The sequence below is a fragment of the Papilio xuthus genome, unplaced genomic scaffold, assembly GCF_000836235.2.
Source record: "Papilio xuthus unplaced genomic scaffold, Pxut_1.1 DF826938.1, whole genome shotgun sequence".
In the NCBI taxonomy this organism is placed as follows: domain Eukaryota; kingdom Metazoa; phylum Arthropoda; class Insecta; order Lepidoptera; family Papilionidae; genus Papilio; species Papilio xuthus.
Genome location: NW_013531711.1, coordinates 609,374 through 627,909, shown reverse-complemented (window position 1 = coordinate 627,909; position 18,536 = coordinate 609,374). Strand labels below are relative to the sequence as shown.

General features: G+C 33.4%; 2 protein-coding genes across 3 annotated transcripts; both read right to left on the bottom strand.

Moving 5' to 3' along the window:
* Positions 1 to 918: 918 nt before the first annotated feature.
* On the bottom strand, positions 919 to 3,268 carry LOC106121598 (RUN domain-containing protein 1). The gene has a single exon (XM_013317312.1). It carries the CDS (start codon positions 3,117 to 3,119, stop codon positions 1,479 to 1,481), a length of 1,641 nt encoding a protein of 546 aa, XP_013172766.1. The 5' UTR covers positions 3,120 to 3,268; the 3' UTR covers positions 919 to 1,478.
* An 8,578-nt stretch (positions 3,269 to 11,846) lies between these two features.
* Positions 11,847 to 17,241, bottom strand: LOC106121797 (neuroglobin-like). Of its 2 annotated transcripts, XM_013317610.1 has the most exons (4): positions 17,225 to 17,241; positions 16,638 to 16,915; positions 13,130 to 13,361; positions 11,847 to 12,367 (listed from the first exon to the last, which is right to left on the bottom strand). In XM_013317610.1, the coding sequence occupies exons 2-4, from the start codon at positions 16,814 to 16,816 to the stop codon at positions 12,200 to 12,202; spliced, it is 579 nt and encodes a 192-aa protein (XP_013173064.1). In that variant the 5' UTR covers positions 16,817 to 16,915; positions 17,225 to 17,241; the 3' UTR covers positions 11,847 to 12,199. The 2 variants fall into 2 exon arrangements, with proteins under 2 accessions (XP_013173064.1, XP_013173063.1); XM_013317609.1 differs by lacking the exon at positions 17,225 to 17,241 and having other exon boundaries at positions 16,638 to 16,979.
* Between the last annotated feature and the right edge of the window lie 1,295 nt (positions 17,242 to 18,536).

The following is an 18,536-nucleotide window of genomic DNA, read 5'->3' as shown; positions in this document are numbered from 1 at the left end:
TAAATTATTCAACCATTGAAAGCTGACTGCATTTGCTGCAAATGTATTGTAAAATGTAAAATTAATTATAATGAAAAGCGTTTATTTATTAACATGAATGTTTGTCTTATTTTTGTTCATTATTGCAGTTATTTTTGTAATGTTTTGTGCAGAATGTTTGTTAAATAAAAAGTGATATTCAGATAAATGTTTTATTACATAACAAATTAACCTCCAAATCTGATTAAATTAATTTATTTTTGTGATATATATTGGTGGTTTTAAAACTTTATTATGTTATTTTACATATAGAAAGCAAGATAAACCAACCAGTCAAACAATTTAGACGTTTTAAAGAGTTCGTCGTTAAATCGAGGGACGTTCAAAAGAGTATAGTTTGCGGGTTCCAAACCAAACTTCCATGCATATGAACCAGCTTTAGGATAGTATTGAAATGTTTTATGTTTTCTTTAGGAAAGATGCCGCACCCCCCACTTCCTATGCCCTTTTATAACCAATTCGACGAGAGGAGTTACAATTAAAACACATAAACATGCTTCATCTACTATATTTACGATATTCATACATTAAAACTATAATACACTTTGTAAATTCTTTGGTTTAATGACCAGAAATTTATTTGAAATGTAGTTTACAAATTCGGCAAGTTATTGATAGAAAACAAATTTTACAGGGTTATGTAATTTATGTTTTTACATATAGAATTATCTAAATATTATGAATATACATTTATTACCTAAAAGTATAGAAAATAAATAATGGGAATGTAAACACAAATTAACTTGTCAACTGCCAAAACAAATATTAGGCCAATTAACATCCAATGATAATATAATTTCATACATAATTGTAACATTTAATAAACACTGTGAACTATTTAACATTTATTACCAATGTAAATAAATGATTAATAAATAGGAATGACTATTACCAATAAATATGTAACTTTACATAAAACCTCTATTTCATTGAAGACAAGGTTAATTATAAAAGTGTAATTTGTAAGATAATCATGTAAACAAACGGCTTCTGCACCATTTAATTGCTTATTTTGTATCGGGAAAGAAGCTAAAACAAAAACTAAGTTCCAATTGGTAAGGTGATCAAAAAATTACAAAGCAATTTTTAATCAGCAAATCCCTAAATATTGCGAGATACTGAAGCTAATATTTTGATATAAACAATTTTCAATTGAACCTTGAAAATATTTGAACCAGAAATAGATTAATTATTAGTTAGTTTTGTTTATTACATTGGCAGTTTTTGATATGACCTTGATTGTAACATGTTCTTTGGTTTGTTTTCAACACTATAAGAGAACATCAAATAAATGACTTTACTAGATGGATATTGAATATTTTAGAACTAACAAAACCTTACATTAAAGTGGACTAGAATGTTTAATTACAGATCTACAGAATAAATGCACAGTACAATTGGAGGGCATATGGACTGTGTAAAAAAGTGTACTCTTATAATTACATAAATACATCTTTGATATTTTGGAATTGCTTCACGGCTAGATCAACTGGCAAATCAAAATTGTAAGGCGTGAGACGATCTAAGCTCTGCAAAGCATCCTGAAAACCAGTGTTTACTATGTAGCTAGTGGAAGAATAATATGAATCAATAAGAGATCTACTTTTTAACATAATGTTGAGCCACATTACGAGCTTGTGGGAATTTAATGCAGCGCAAACAAATGCTTTGAAATGTGCATCATAACTCCTTTTATATGGCGTATGAGAAGCTATTATGCTTCCTACATTACTTAATAAACTTTGCTTATTTGTAATAGCAGTACCTCCCACTATATCTAAGTTAAAGCTTTGACTTAGTTTCCTAGCAGGAGTGGAATTGAATCTGTCTCCATCATTCAGTTCATAATAACGTAAAATAAGCTCCCAAATATGTATATTCCTTGACATGGAAGACCTGCGGACAGGGAAGCAGCCAATTATGGGCACTAGTGATGTGGAGTCTGGTCCAACGAGGCCATGTTGAAGTAAATCCCTCAAGTTAATAGCTAAATGTCTTCGAACTGCAGTAGTCAATGGTGCATCATTTATAATTACAGCTCCTTCCTCAGAATCACTATCATAGCTGTCAATAATGGAGCTGGACTGCCGCTCCCTAGAAACTAAATGAAGTACAGCGTCAATTGACATCTCCAGCCTAGCCCTGAGGTTACCCCAGTGGGTAACATTTGGTGATCTCTTGTCATACTTCTTATGACTGTTTGGAGAACAACCAAACTGTGACACAGTAAATATTTGTATCAATGTTGAAGCTTTCCTCATTAGGTTAATTGTTTCTGCCTTCAGTTCATCATTGACACTGTGTCTAGCAAAATTTTTCTCAAATGCTTCAGATTTTCCAACCTTTTTTGGTTCAGGTTTTGTTTTTCCATTAGCGCTTAAATCTTCATTCTTTATTAACTTTATAAACTTTTGCATATCCTCAATATGAGTTTGTAGTTTTCCAATAATTTCTTCTTTTGACAGTTGCTTGTCAGCATATTGTCTGACTGCACAGTTTATTTGGTGCCTTAATTCATCAGCACTTAGTGGTTGATGACAACCTTCTTCAAGGCTGCGGTCAATCTCACTTCTCAAATGTTCTATCAAAGTCCTATGGGTGCTATCACCAGACTCTGACTTTGGGTCTGTTGCAAATCGTTCAAGTTCTTTTAGTTGTGACTTGAGTCTTTCAACGAACTGAGCCTGCTTTGCGCGTTGTCGTTTCATTTTTCTCTCTAATTCTACGCATTCATTACAAGATATTTCTTCGGCGCTGCCTTGAGGTGCGGTTCTTGAATCTGGCACACCACGAGATGTAAACTGTTCGAGAGCTTGAAGCATAGAATCTTTTTCTTCCGGTGGTGCTTTTAGTATCTGTCTTAGACGAAACTCGACTTGCGCAAGATGAGATGTAAGAGAGAAAACTGACGACGATAGAATCTCCTGCTCTTCTTCCAGTGCGTGTATTCTATCACCAGACAGTTGTTCCGGCGTGGTCTCATCACACAGGTTTTCTTTTGGAGCCCCGAGTGGCTCACATCGGGGTTCCTGCCAGATCGGTATCTCACCTTCACCTTCATATTCACAAGCTTCATCCATTTTAAAACTCTGTCTAAATTGTACCACAACTAAAGCTTTTCTTCCAGTAATCAAACATTTTTATGTTCCATAATATCGATTAGGTCAAACAAAACTGAAAACACTGAAAAACCAAGGAAAACTTAAGTGAATGGAAGAACTTAGAACTTAGGAAAGACGTCACAATTGACTGACGTCAATATGTGAATTGGATGAATGAATGGAATGAACGACATAAGTGAACTCGAGATGGAAAACATAATGAATTAAATTATTGTAAAGAATTAATTAATATTAATTACATTATTATTTCTATTTAAATAAAATAAATGAAACCATTTTGTTCGACTTTTAAAGTGAATCAGACATCTAGCGACATCTCTTTTGTGAATTGACCACTAAACCAATGTGAAGAAAAAAGTAATGAAATTGTTGTCTACACTGCTATTAGAGGTCGTTATTCTAATTTAATCCAGTAAATTTTTTTAAATCCTTTGACCAAAAATATGTTTTCTATCACTCACATTTCCGATGCCTATTTTTATTTAAAACACAGGGACGTGAGCCCTTCGTGTGATACAGGCCTAGGTCGCTCGTTGTGTTGGTTGTTTATAAGAAAACAAGTCTTGTCTAATTTGACATTTACATTACTTAATCCACGTGTGCGAAAACTACGGTTTAACTGTAAATTAGTTAATTGATAGACTGTTGTTTATTTTCCAATCTGTATCCTATTACATTGTAGCTTTATTAAAGGTCGAAATTTTAAAGGGCATCATTTAAATGACGAAGGCCTTTACGACGGCTGGCAAAGGCATGACAAGTGGGTCAGGGACGAGGGCGGATGTTATTTGAGATTTTATGGCCCATTACAAATTATGAAGATTGTGTCCCTCACTGCAATGTCGCTTTCAAATTAAGGTTTTATATGCATTAGATACATTAACATTATTTGATTTAATGTCTTACAACATTAAATAGTGCATCATACTTTGCATGTAAACCTTCACCTAATTATAGTTTTTTATATCGTAAGGTGGTAAAAAGCATGCTGCCAACTGAATTCGCCAAAATAACAAAGCGACCGCTGCCCACAAATATTCGCAATTGCAGATCCGTTGTCAACCTTTAATCGACGGAGGACGGGACGCACAGAAAGAGGATATTTGCCCTGCATATACGTCCTCTCCTCTTTCAAATACTCCTCCCCTTCCTACCCGGGCTCCCGCACTCACATTCATTAGTTGAATTGCGGAATTGTTTTCTGTTTACGCCTGTCTTCTGTGTAGTGGTGACGAGCAAGAGAGAGTGGCAGTGCAACATACGTTGTTGTTGCTGTTGTCTGCCCCTGTTAATTTTCAAAGACAAATAAATTTCTAAGGATTACAGTAACCTTTATCTTTTGATTAGAATTATAACGTTACATTAATACAAAGGGACACTGATTCCACAATTCGAGACTTAAGGATTACGACTTATCCCGAATTTCTGCTATGAGATTTATGTCATACTCTGAATATATAATTTTTGTTGACGTAGGATTTGTTTCAAAGAGTATTTTCTTTTTACGATTGATGGTATTAGATTGGGAACAGATTTTATTGTCGGATTAGCGGTCGCCCGCGACTCCGCCCTCGCGGAATTAAAAAAAAAACTATTGGTCGCAGCGTAATGTTATATAGCCTAAAGCCTTCCTTTATAAATGGATAATCCAACAAAAAAATAATTTTCGAAATCGGACCAGTAGCTCCTGATATGAGCGCGTTTAAACAAGCAAACTCTTCCGCTTTATAATATTAGTATAGATTTGTGTATTTACGTTTTACAACAAATATAAAAAACAAATGAAAATATAAATAGATAGATTAAACTTTAAATACTCCGCTAGTGCAAAATACTAGTAAAATCCGTTCTCTGGGAGGTTGAAGTTCTCGGCTCGAACTCGTCATTAGATCTTTATGTAATTTATTGAAACACTTACTTAAAATTACCAATAATTGTATACTATACAAAAGAACACATTAATGAATGCAGCAAAAGAACGCTTTTTTACTTTTAAATGCAATTATTTTATTAAATTTAGTAAACCACAGAATATTGAATTTCCTTTACTCTACATTGCATTTTGGTACCGTCGTAGTCGTCAGATGTAGATTGCAAGAGACTACATTCCCCCTCCCCTCCCCGCACCGACCTCTCCTTTGACTTCGCCCCCCCTTCTGTCGCCTCTACAAAGTTCCCCTGTTTACTTTGATCAGATATCATCTATTTGAAATTCATATCAGATGAAACGTTATATAATTCTGTTATTTGTTAGTCTGTGGCTTTCGTAGTTTCTAGATGTTGAGGAATATTAATAGGTTTATTGTGATACTAGCTATCGTCCGCGACTCTATCCGGTAGGAATTAAAAAAAACATAACTAGTAGCCTATGTGTTTTTCCAGTCTATGTCTTACATGTGTGCCAAATTTCATCGAGATTCATTAAGCCGTTGTGGAGGTTATCATCAGGTCACTATACGTCTCCTCCGAGGGGCTGGGAACCTACCCTAAGTTAGGGATACTAGGCCATAGTCAACCACGCTGACCAAGTGCGGGTTCGTTAACTTCACACATATCTTTGAATTTCTTCTCAGATGTGCTGGTTGCATTACGATGTTTTCCTTCACCGTAATAACGTCGCATAAATGTACATATGGAAATCGGAAATCGAAAGACACATTGGTACATGGCGGAATTCGAACCCAGGACCTGCAGATTGCAAGTCAAGTGCTTGACACCTAAGCCACCGACGCTCTGGAGATACCTTCAAACAAACATCCATCTAAACATTGGCATTTATAATTTTTTTATCAGCATTCCATGTACAGAATTGTATTTACATTTTAATCTAGTCTCTAATATTCTATAGGAGTATCCCCTTGAACAAATTGTATTCAAGAAATTCTCTCGTAATGAGAAAGTTCATAAGAATTTAAATTATTAATTGAACTCCGATTTCTTTCTAATTTATAACAATCTGTTGATTAAGAATTCAAAAGTTTTTAAGAGTTTCAATTAATGAAACTTTATTTCGTTGACAAACAAATTAATGCTTTCAGAATAATTGTAAAGTTACTTTGAATTTATAAAAAATGTAAAAACCAATTTTTTAAATTACTGTCTGTCCACAAGGCCGCTTCGGAACGGCTGGACTGATTTCCACGGGAATTAGATTGGGAGGTAGGTGATACATAGGTATACTATTTTAATTCTGAGCTGACAAAGTCACGGGCGATTGCTAGTTATTTCATATATCTAAAATACTCTGAACGTGTAATGAAACGTCATGTTGTTTGTAAAGTAATTTGCTGGAACTCAGTTGGAATAGTGTTGTGTAGCGGTCGCCTGCAAACTTGCTCCAGTCAACTTGACTATGATGTTATAACACATCAAACACGTGTCCAACTCTAAATGTATTCCAATTGAATAATACATTATTCCTAAAATAGTGTATAAAATCACACAATCCCTCGAAAGAATCAACGTTTATATCCCTTATAGAATCACTTTGTTTCCCGTCCGTCTGTCTGTTCTAATTCAAAATAATTTATATTAAACTTTACCAAAAACTAAGAAATAAAGAAGAAACAAAAGAAAACAGTTTGTATTCGATTTACTTTTTATGTAAATTAAGTAATTTAAATGGCAACATCGGGTAAAATTTCCCACAAAAAGGGCTCTGGAGGCATTTTAACTTGCCTCAATTTTGTGCTCCGGATTAGGCAATAGGTATATTGGTACTCACTATCAAGTTTCTATAATCAAGGTTTAAATTACTTTCTCTTATTTATATAACAATCCTTTTGGGACCTCTGTACTCGCGGTAAACCACTCCCAGACCTTTTGAGCACTGCAAATGTAACGGTAACACAAAGCTATTACTGCAACTGTGTCAGATCAAAGTCATTCCCTCTAGCTAACAGTATGACGTCACAAAGGCCGAAAAGTGTGACGTCACAAAGGCTCTACCTAATGGATGTTTGTACCGAAATATACAGCTATGAGTCGAGGGACATAGATATTGCTTGAGTAATTCAGATCACATTCATGTCATACTAGCTGTCGCCCGCGACTCCGTATGCGCAGCATTAAATAACATCATTAGTAACATATGTGTTTTTCTAGATTATGTTCTATATGTATGCCAAATTTTATCAAGTTCGGTTTAGCCGTTCTGGAGATACATTCAAACAAACATCCATCTAAATATTCACATTTATAAATAATATAGTAAGATTCAGAAAGTAATAGTAGAGTAAGATTTAACGAATAAACGTGATTCTGTTAATAATAATTACAATGGAGTCAATCCATATTTGACATTTTGCTGAAACTTGTTTTCGAGTTAATTAAAAAAATCTATAAAGTTTGTAGCTACTTTTATAAGCGAATAATCCAATAATGTATAAAATCAAAGTTTTATAGGTTCGCCTGTACATGAAAACTCACTTCCAAGTAATCCGAGTTAAGTTCGCCCACGAATAACTTAAAGTCTCTAAGGATTTAAGTAAAATACTTTTTGTAATTATGTTAAAACTTTGAGATATATTTATGACCTCCTTACAGATAATATTGCGAGGGTGTCAGGAGTGCTCTATGTCGCTTCAAGGAAATGATAGCTACTCTGGCGGGGAACTGATGCGCCCCATATACTATAATACATAGACTTATAAACGCTGAAGATGTGTGTAAGGTACGCTAAGTCGAAGGCAGTGGTCTCTACCTATTCCTATGGATCCCAGCCGTTACTTATTATGTTGTTATCACAACCGCCACATTCAGCGTATACCAGAAGTTTTGAACATTTGTAATAAGTTAAAATAAAAAACAATCCATTTGTTTTGAATCACTGCCATTTTTCCCTTATTTTTTAGCCGACTTCAAAAAGGAGGAGGTTATCAATTCGTCTGTATGTTTTTTTTTTCTATCACTAATATAGTACTTGCCTTATGAGTTGGCACGTCAATTTTAAGGTCCTATAATAATTATACAAACGAAATCAAGGTAAGATTTCATAGCGTTACTGTGCGAAGCAATCTTTATGAAGTGCTGTAAAATTATAAAGAAACCGCGTGTCCCTGACCCACTTTATTCCTTTTAGGAAGTCAGAACAATCATCTGGTACATTTTACGTGTGAATTTTTGGGTATCATTAGTAACTCCTAGTTAATTCTTAAGTATTTAGGGCAAAAACAGATTAATTTAGTAATTTATAATTGCAGAAAAAAATGTTTACAGTCTATGTATTACAGTTTATAAGAATAAAAATGGAGGCCATAAGAAAACGGAAGTTAGTATAATTGTTCACTTGCAAACAGCAAACAATGGAGAAATAATCTGATGATCTACTTCCGAAGACACGATTTTCCTTCCCATCTCATCGCTCTGATTTATCTTTCCTTATATTAAAGGAAAATCTTCAAAGTACACATTAGTCATTTATCTTAATAAATTATATTAATGGAATGAACTAAGTTTTTCCTACTTCAACAATGGGCACAAAGAAGCTTATCTACAAACAATTGTTGGGATGAACTTTGAACACAAAAGCTCTAGAACTTAAGACTATCCAGTCTATGTGTAGAGTTATGTGTTACATTGGAGGAATGCGATGAATAAAACCTATACCATACTACTTTCGCTATATCTACATTACATAGCACGAGTAGTACATAATATGCTTCATAATTTGTCCTACACAGAGTTGTTATGTCTCTTAGGAAGCTCTTTATCTGTTTGTTTGTCTGGCTGTCTGCAAGGCTGCGTTTGTTCTGGGTATTCTTCGTAACATTACTTGTAGGTAGCTTATGTGTAGGAGTAACTTAGGCTATTTTATTTAATGCCACACAGACGAAGTCGCGGTTGACCATTAGTTTCATTTGAAGCGAGCAAACTATCTCTTAAGAAATTAATAAGAAATTTCTCTTCCTTTGAATGGAGAAATGTTAATAGATACTTACTAAATATTTGTTGCAAAAAATAAACAATCTTTAGAGAATTTTGCTATTAAAAGTCGCGAGGTCCGTTTTATGTACCATTAAAAGTGTTTCAAGGGAATGAGTAAAGGTGTATAATAATAAAAATATAGTAACGACTTCGCTTTCAAGTTTTATTGGCAAAAGGAGTTGGAAGAAAATTAAATCATTGAGTTATTAGTCTTTGACAGTCACGTGAACTAAGACTGAATTTTTTTTATCAAATAAAATGTTATCCTGTATGCATTCAATTGATTATTGACGTAAATTTATGAGACAAAGAATTAAACAATTATTGTTCTCCAAAGTTTTTGTCTCCTGCCAACTAATATTTTAAATAATCTAAAGAAATAGCTTATATATATAAAAATTCTTGTGTCACAATTTTCGTTCCCATGCTCCTCCGAAACGGCTTGACCGATTCTCGTGAAATTTTGTGAGCATATTGAGTAGGTCTGAGAATCGGCCAACATCTATTTTCAATCCCGCGCGGACGGAGTCGCGGGCGACAGCTAGTCTTAAGTCTAAATTTACATATTTAAGTAGTAAATAATGTTGTGTCACTTTGTTGAATGTATTTTCTAGTCATAAATCTTTTTAAGAAATGTCCAAGAAAAATATTGAATTATATGATAATTGCATTACAAGTTTCCAAAGAAGAGATGAAATTTATCTGTGGAAAGTTTCCTTTTATGTTTAATGGCGGAGTATCGCTTTAATTTTTTATTTCTTTTCGTAATTTCACTTTTCTTTTCGTAGGTACCTATTTCATACATTTATTTAAAAAAAATACTATTTGGTTTTTGACTACCATAATATTATGCCTTTATAAAGCGTCACCTTAAATATTTCAAGTTTATTTCAACCTGAATATTACTAATATTATCAATGCAAATATTTAGATGGATGGATGTTTGTTTGAAAATATCTCCAAACCGGCTGAAAGAATCTCGATGAAATTTGGTAAAGATATAGAACATAGCCTAAAAGAATAGATAGGCTAATTAAGTTTTTGTACACATCGCGGGCGACATCTAGTGTTTATTAAGATATAAAGAAAAATGTATACGACAGTCGGAAATATATGTGTTTTGACCTTGGAATTGTCATTTCTGTTCACATTTGTTATTGACAAGCTCGCAATGAGAATGTCATGAAAGTACTATTCATTTTTGTATTTAATCAGTTGCTGTCAATATTATGTTATCGTAATATTACTAAAAAAAATGTTTGAGACAGTTTTTTGTATAAGGTGATTTAGTTTCAGGCAAAAGTAACAGTGGTAGAGCCCGCTTTAACATCTTCGCATTCGGCCCGGCTCGCCCAGTGAAATACTACGAACACACAGAAGACAGGCGTCAAGTGGAAGCTATTCCGCGTTTCGTCTGATGAGTGTGCGTCCCGGAGGCCTCATTTAGTCCACTTTCCCTTCGCACTCTTTTTCTTATAAGGAAAGGATGGGAATTAGAAATGGACTTTCCGGATGAGAGGATGCATGGAAAGGGAAGGTATTTTCTTTCTGTGCATCCTCTCCTCCGTCGATTTAAGGTAGGCAACGCATATGCAAATGCGTATGTCTATGGGTCACTTCGCTATTTCAGCGATTTCAGGTGGCCGCTCGCTCGTTTGCCACCTTATGATATAAAGTAATTTATCATTAAACACATTGTCAATATAATATACGTTTCTAAGTTCAGAAATGTCATTGAACTTAAACCCTCTGAAATAAAATGCAAAATTAAAATTCATAGAACTTTATTAAAACATTTTTAAATTAAGCACACGAACAATTAAAGTTGATTTTTAAAAAGTTTACAACTTTATAATCAAATGATACAAAATTACACAAAATAGAAAAACATTTTTACACAAAATTTAATAAGTTTTAATATAAATAAATCCATGTGGTCAGATCATCATAAGTCTATGGAATTGTGTTTAAAAAGCAGTTGCTCAAATGCAGATTATTAGATCCCTTTTCCACAAGCGCGACTGACGCAAAAATTATATTTTATTTAGTATAATTCAAAAAGAAATAATTTTCAATCGCGCTTGTATCAAAAGATTTTAAAATATCTCCGTGCTCTATAAAATATGTATTTTCAAACCTGCACTTTATTAAATAAGCTCAATAATAGATTCTACTCGGATATTAAACAAAATTGGATATAAAAAAGATTTAATTTCCCAGAAATGAAATGGCAGTGTTGTATTAGAATTGCAGTAAACACTACGGTATTAAATCCCTGTTCAACGCTTTCTGGAGAGAAATCAAAGATGTTGAGAACTTAATCCGGCAGCGGGAGCGTTGAAAGCATTTCTAAGAGAGTTTTATTTACGAGCAAAACTCTCTAGAAACACTTATCTTTTTTGTAACAAATAATATCAAATTCGTTCTTTTAGATACAAGAAAGTATTTCAAAACTACAACCTTTTCACCACAATTGAAATAATATCTTAGATAACAACATGCAAGATATATTTTGACGACATCAAGCTAGACTGTTGTCACTGTCAAAAGGTGAATATTCACTGCAGCGTATTTATTTAATATGCCGTTCTTACGAATGGTATAAATATAGGTAAAAGCACGATTTCCAAAGCACGTGTGGTTCGTGAAAGGGTACACTAGAAAATATCATAGAGCTCATTGTTCATCATCAGCTCTTTATTATTCCCCACCGAGGGGCTCGGAGCCTACCCTAAGTTAGGGGTGACTAGGCTTGGTTGACTTCACACATATCTTTAAATTTCCTCCCAGATATGTGTAGGTTGCATCACAATGTTTTTCTTCACTATCAGAACGTCGAACGTTGTTGTTCTGTTACAAGTAAACGCTCTAGTGTATACTCACCTTAAGACTACATTCGTTGTCGCACTTTAAATATCGTTACGCGTTGAAAACCGTAATTTAAATAATATTAATATTACACTGTTGTTTATGGTCTATTTTGTAGACAGAGTATAATTTACTCGTTGTCCAGGTTACAAATTGTTAAAAGTATTATCGTCATGTCTTGATTTAGTATAGCATTTAAGTTTCCTCTTTGAAATTATATGTTCATTATGGATGAGGAAGACACTTCAAGTATGGCTTGTTCCATTTTCTTTCTCTTTCTTCGCTTCTTCGAATCCTTTCACGAGGTTTTCTAAGATGAATCTGATAGTGATTTTATAAATATTCTCAATATTAGGGGTGTACCTGTCACCTAGTGTTGTCTTTGCTGCATCTAAAAACGGCTTTTCGATTTTCTGAAAAAGGCAATAAATAAAATTGATAATTTATATATAAAATAAAGTCGTGTTAGTTACACTATTACTAACTCAAGATCGGCTTTCCCATGGTCAATTATATGTTGGCATGTTCACGGGTCGGAAGACCATCTGCGTTATTTGTTTTTGCGCCTGATAATAAAACAAAAAATGTCGTGTATCCCAAGTATTTAAGTGAAGAGGAACCTATGTACTAAAACGCAGAAACAATAATAAATGATTAATGTACTTAATTTTTTTATATTATAATAAAAAGATTAACTTTATAAATTCGAAATTCTGCTTATTTATTGCCTTTGAGGCGGAACAGAGTTCGCCGGATCAGCTAGTATACATATAAAAGAAAGTCGTGTTAGTTACACTATTTATAACTCAAGAACAGCTTAACCGATATGGTTGAAAATTGGTGAGGAGGTAGCTTAGAGCCAAGAGACGGACATAGGATACTATTTATTCTTTTTTCGAATTTATGTCTTGAAGAGATGATTTTTATTTAACTTATCTATATATTAAGTTTTTTTTGTATATCCACACGGACGGAGTCGTGGGCGACAACTAGTTAATAATAAAATAACATAATGTAGAACATACTGTTTTCTAAGCCTCTGCTTAGTCCTGCTATTTTGAGCAAGAAAAGTACTATTTCCTAGTTCACTAGCGCGAACGTATCTATTTCAAAATAGCAGTCGCTTGTCTAGTCGCGCTAGTGGAAACGATCTTTTAGCAGGAACTAGCACTCACCATAAAATTATCAGCCACAAAGCCCGGGACTTGTGTATGTGTACTGCCAACATGTTGAACGTAGGCGAAGAAGGAGTCCATATCGCCTAGGCCTTTGATGCCCTCGTCCAGCGTGTGCATGACCTTGGTGGCGTGCTCGGCCAGCTCCGTCGAGCTCACCTGAGCTTCTACTGTCTGCAAGTGACGGAAGTCCTCGAACAAATGCAGGAGCTCTTCATTCTCTTGGAACAGTCTGAAAAATAAATATCAGGATTCAGAAGATTCTCTCGTAAATTAATAAGCAATTAATAAAAAATATATTTTTTACATAAATGTCGTTAAATTTCAGTTTAAGTATCGATTGATAGATGACTACGTTTTGTCTATTAGTAAAACATCGTATTAGTGTTGAGTAGAGAAATACAGATTCCTCTTGTGTGTAGTAAAAAAATATTTTTATTGCAATTTATTATACAATGCAATCTGAGTAATCGCTTTTTATAACAAGTTAACACTAAAAAGAAGAAAAAAAGTAAAAAAAAACTTAAAAAGCCGCATTCCTTTTCACTTGTGTCCGTGATAGTACAATGTCTATTAGAAAATAATGGAAAGTTTATTATTCTAGATATAATCGATAGACGACGTGACTGAAATGAAACCGGAAGCGAACAAATACGAGGCCGGGAAATTGGCAGGTGGAAGATTAAAGGCGGCCCACTTTGATCTATTAATGCACTTGGAACAATAATCTTGCTTCTATGATTTTCTACACGTGTGGTTCTGTTTACTTGTCTGTATGTTGTTTTTAAGAGTTTTATCACCGTTAAGAGTACTGGTCAGAAAATTTGATTACTTTTTATTTTATTGTTTTCTAGCTGTCTAAATGAATTAAAAAAAACTCAATTAGATAGTAGCCTATGTGTTCTTCCAGACTATGTTCTACATCTATGACAAATTTCATCAAGTACCGTTGAGCCGTTCCGAAGATAACGTCCAACAAACATCCATCCAAACATTCGCATTTATAATATAAGTAAGATTTATCCAGTGAACTATCACGAAATCATAACTATGTTTCATCATCATCAGCTCACTATACGTCCTCACCGAGGGGCTCGGTGCCTACCCTAAGTTAAGGGTGATTAGGCCATAGTCAACCACGCTGGCCAAGTGCGGGTTGGTTGACTTCACACATATCTTTGAATTTCTTCTCAGATATGTGCAGGTTGCATCACGATGTTTTCCTTCACCGTAAGAACGTCGGATAAATGTACATCTGTAAATCGGAAATCGAAAAACACATTGGTACATGGCGGGATTCGAACCCAAGACCTGGAGATTGCTAGTCAAGTGCTTGACCACTGAGCCACCGACACTGCCTACTATGTTACGTATTTTATTTTAATTGAGTTCTCTATTAAATATCCCCACAATATCAACAAACTAAATCAGGAACTGCAAGAAACTGCTAACAACTGAATAGTTTCAAATTACATGTGCTGAATAGTTCGATATTGTTACTCAGGAATATTCAGATTTACTTAGTATTTGAAAGTTAGAGACTATATTGAGTACACTACGATCCTATGAATTTTAAGTTGATTAATTCAATAATCGAATCTAAAAAACTACACGAGGATATTGTTCTTCAAATTAAACGATCACATACTATAGAATAGCTGTTGTCAGCGAATCCGTCAACGTAGAATTTAAAAAAAAACGTAATGAGCCTATGTGATCTTCCAGACTATGTTCTAAAACTATGCCAAATTTGAGCGAAATCCGTTAAGCCGTTCCGGAGATACATTCAAACTAATATCCATCCATCCATCAATCTACCTATACAATAAACATTCCTATTGGGCAAATTAAGGCTGGCATGGCCCGAGAACAAACGCAGAGCCCAAGAAAGAGCGAACTGGCGGCGCACTGTAGACGCCCTCTGCCCCACTACGGGGACATAGGACTTTAAGTCAAGTCAAGTAAGCCTATTTATAATGTTAGTAAAAAGTAAGATATTTAAAGTGATAAACCTACAAGAAAAAAAAAAACGTAGCAGAATACTTAAGAACTAAAATTAAATATTATAGATAAAATATAAAATATATTCAGTTGTCATGACACACATCCCTTTTAACACTAAAGTCACCGTTAATGGAACAGTCACAAAATCGATGTCTTTTGTCACAATAATTTCATAAGAAACAATCGTATGTTGAGTCACGTCAAACATTGGATAACACGTCCAAATATCAGCGTCAATGATCAACCGCCGGCCATTGTGCGACGCGCGACTTGCATACAGACAACTTTGACGCACAATCATAATGATAATTAAACCAACGGGGAAAACGGACGGATAAAATTATATTAGGCAAGAGACGCGCTGGACGTAGGAAAAAGTCGTGGCTACGTAATATTAGGGAGTGAACGGGGATTAGGTCAGCGGTGGAACTGTTTCGCCTTGCGCTTGACAGAACCAAATATTCCAAGTTAGCGGCCAACCTTCAAGACCGAAGAAGCACTGGAAGAAGAAGAAGAAAATTATATTTCACATCCTTACTCTAGAAAATCTAACTCACGCCTGCGATTTTGTCCGCGTGGACTTTACTTATCATTGTTCCGTTCATCCAGTTTAGCCGGTCTAGAGTTACGATAACAATATCCATATCAATCCAATTTTAGATTAAGTAAAGGAACGAAAGGTCTATTAAACCTTACGTATTTTAAAGGAAGTTAAGATTTGTTACCGACTGTTAAGAAGCTTTCTTATTAAGACTCAAGAAGACTAAAAAGTTCAAGTTGAGTAGAGATTTTTTGTCCGGATTTTTTTTTAAATTGTAACTCTATGGTATTCCTAAGTAGTTGTCGCCAGTGACTCTTTAAAAAAAAGACTATGTTCTACATCTGTGCCGTTTCATCAAGATCCGTTGAGTCGTTCCTTTTAACAAGAATCCATCCATCTAACCTTTCGCATTTAGTAAGATAAGTACGATGGATAAAACAATTAAGGCTACTACTATGCAACAACTAATTTCATAACTAAATCAATACATCCATTTGTATAAATGTTAAACATCTTATAAAGTCTTTAACACTCGTTATGAATCGATTTTTAATTACCCGCAAGCGGAGGGAATACAATTTTTGTCATAATTAATTTTCTTTTGTTCGCTTCGTTATTCGAGAGGGACCTTAATGAGAATAATTTATAATACCGAATAAAAATGTTTGTATTCTTAATATTAAGCTATTAATGAATGTTTTACGTCAATAAATCGAATATTAATGTTTCTATAATATAAAACTAGCTGTCGTCCACGACTCCTTCCGTATGGCATTAAAAAAAACATAGTAAGTAGCCTATGTGTTCTTACAGAATATAATGTAAATGTATGTCAAAAACATCCATCCGTTCATTTAAACTTACGTATTTATAACATACACCAATTTTTTTTTAGCATAATGTGTAAATTATCTTTTTTTTTGTAATATAGAAAATCATAGTAATTATAGCAACAAATTTTACTTGACGAATAAAATGATGCCGGTTTTCTCTATCTGTCTAAAGATTCCCTTCCATGATGCCAGCATGCAGTACTGCTGTTTGGCAGACAGGGGCGATCTGGGGTCGGCGGTCGGCGGCGGTCTTGATAGGGGGTCGTTTGTGAACTCTGATGCAGCTAGCTGTGATAACTTGCAACCCATTATTGAAACACTTCGCACACTGACGTTTAAAAGTCCGATTTTATTATTTAAAAAGCATCTAAATAAATGGCAAAATGGTTCAAACAAATTTAATAAATTCTTGTTCAAATTAAAAGTGTTGAAAGATGACGTTGAAAGGAAAAAGTTTGTTTGATTAATGTCAAGAGTTTCCTAATATAAATATTAAATTGTGAGATCAAATGTAAAGTGATTAATAAAATTTGAAACAAACTTTTTATTTTGTAATTAAAATAAATTTCTTTTGTTTCACATTCATTAACGTTCAATTTTATCACAGATTAAAAAAATCACATTGATATTATATTTGAAAACACTTGAATAAAATTTAATCACTAATTTAAATTAAAATTTTATCACTTTTAATTGGTTATTTTTTGAAAAGCGAACCTAGCATTGTCACAATATATTTTTAATTTCGTTTTTTCTCTGTCGTAGTGATGCCCGCGAAATATTTTTTATTACTGGTCTACATGTGGCGCGGCACGAGGTCTAGTGATGTGACACGTGACTACGTATTTAATAAATAGACGTTAAATAGTCTAAATTCTCCATTTAGCATATCGCTATTGTTAAATTTAAAATGTTTACGAAAAACCCAGCTGTCGTTATGACCGAATATATAATTTTAAAACAGCTAACAGTTGAACGATATTTTTGTCTATAGTAACAATAATATTTTTCTAGAATGAACAACGAAAGGAGAGGTTTTATTGTTCTTTTCAGTATTATAAATGTTTTAATTTAACGAGTTTTAATGTTTTAGGTTTACACAAAAATTAATAAACGAAAGTGCGGTTCGGCTTCGCCAATGAAAATGGAATTGATTTTTTTTCATATTTTTAGCTGTCGATTATTATTTTTCGATACTATTAAATAATAATTCACATCACTACTCCCTCAGGTGCAAACGCATTTTATGACGCTTGAAGCGATTGTGTGATAATAGTGCTGTCCTTTTTTGAACTTATGGGCCACATACGTCATTGACGTGACATTAGTACTAAATTTTTAAGAATTATGAACCTTAATCCGTTGTAATACGGTTGTTTTTGTACATATTATTTGGTTGTACAATCGCGGTCAACGTTTTAATGTTACAGAATTATACCGCGAAAAATTAATACCTTGGTTAACCATAAGACGTGTATGTAATTAAAAGTAACACGATTTTTATAGTTTACTTTACATTAAAAATATAACTACATACATTTTCATATATTATGTAAAATTATTAAGGTTAATATTTGTTAACCAAAGTTTTCTTTTACTAAAATGTTCAGGTCAGTATAATTAGATTTTTTTTTTAGTTAATTATGTATTATTATATGTATATAGTTAAGTAGTTATTTTGTTAGTTTGTTTTAAAACAAATATAACTGAGAACAGGTAAAAATAATTTATTAGACATTTATAAATAATTTTTATTTTTAAACCGAAAATTACAATATTTTTTACACACAGACCGTATCTTTTGATTACAAACACACATATTTAATTAATTTCTCATACAAATTCTTAAGCGTTTCACTAAAACACAATTAAATAGATTATTAACTTTCCTAAGGTCAAGGATACATACAGATCATTTGCCTAATTATTTAAGCCTACAACATAAATTAAAAATAATAAATAACAAGAAAAATATACATATTTCATTCTTTGAAAAAACTTTATTACCTTTAAAAAGTTAACATAAACA

What these genes read in the sequence shown, in the direction of transcription:
- LOC106121598 (XM_013317312.1), bottom strand. Translation starts at nt 3,119, where the DNA reads ATGGATGAAGCTTGTGAATATGAAGGTGAAGGTGAGATACCGATCTGG.
- LOC106121797 (XM_013317610.1), bottom strand. Translation starts at nt 16,816, where the DNA reads ATGGGTTGCAAGTTATCACAGCTAGCTGCATCAGAGTTCACAAACGAC. An exon ending in GGCATCATTTTATTCGTCAA is followed by an intron (nt 13,362 to 16,637) that starts GTAAAATTTGTT and finishes TTTATTTTTCAG; the next exon opens with ACTGTTCCAAGAGAATGAAG. An exon ending in TTGTGGCTGATAATTTTATG is followed by an intron (nt 12,368 to 13,129) that starts GTGAGTGCTAGT and finishes TGCCTTTTTCAG; the next exon opens with AAAATCGAAAAGCCGTTTTT.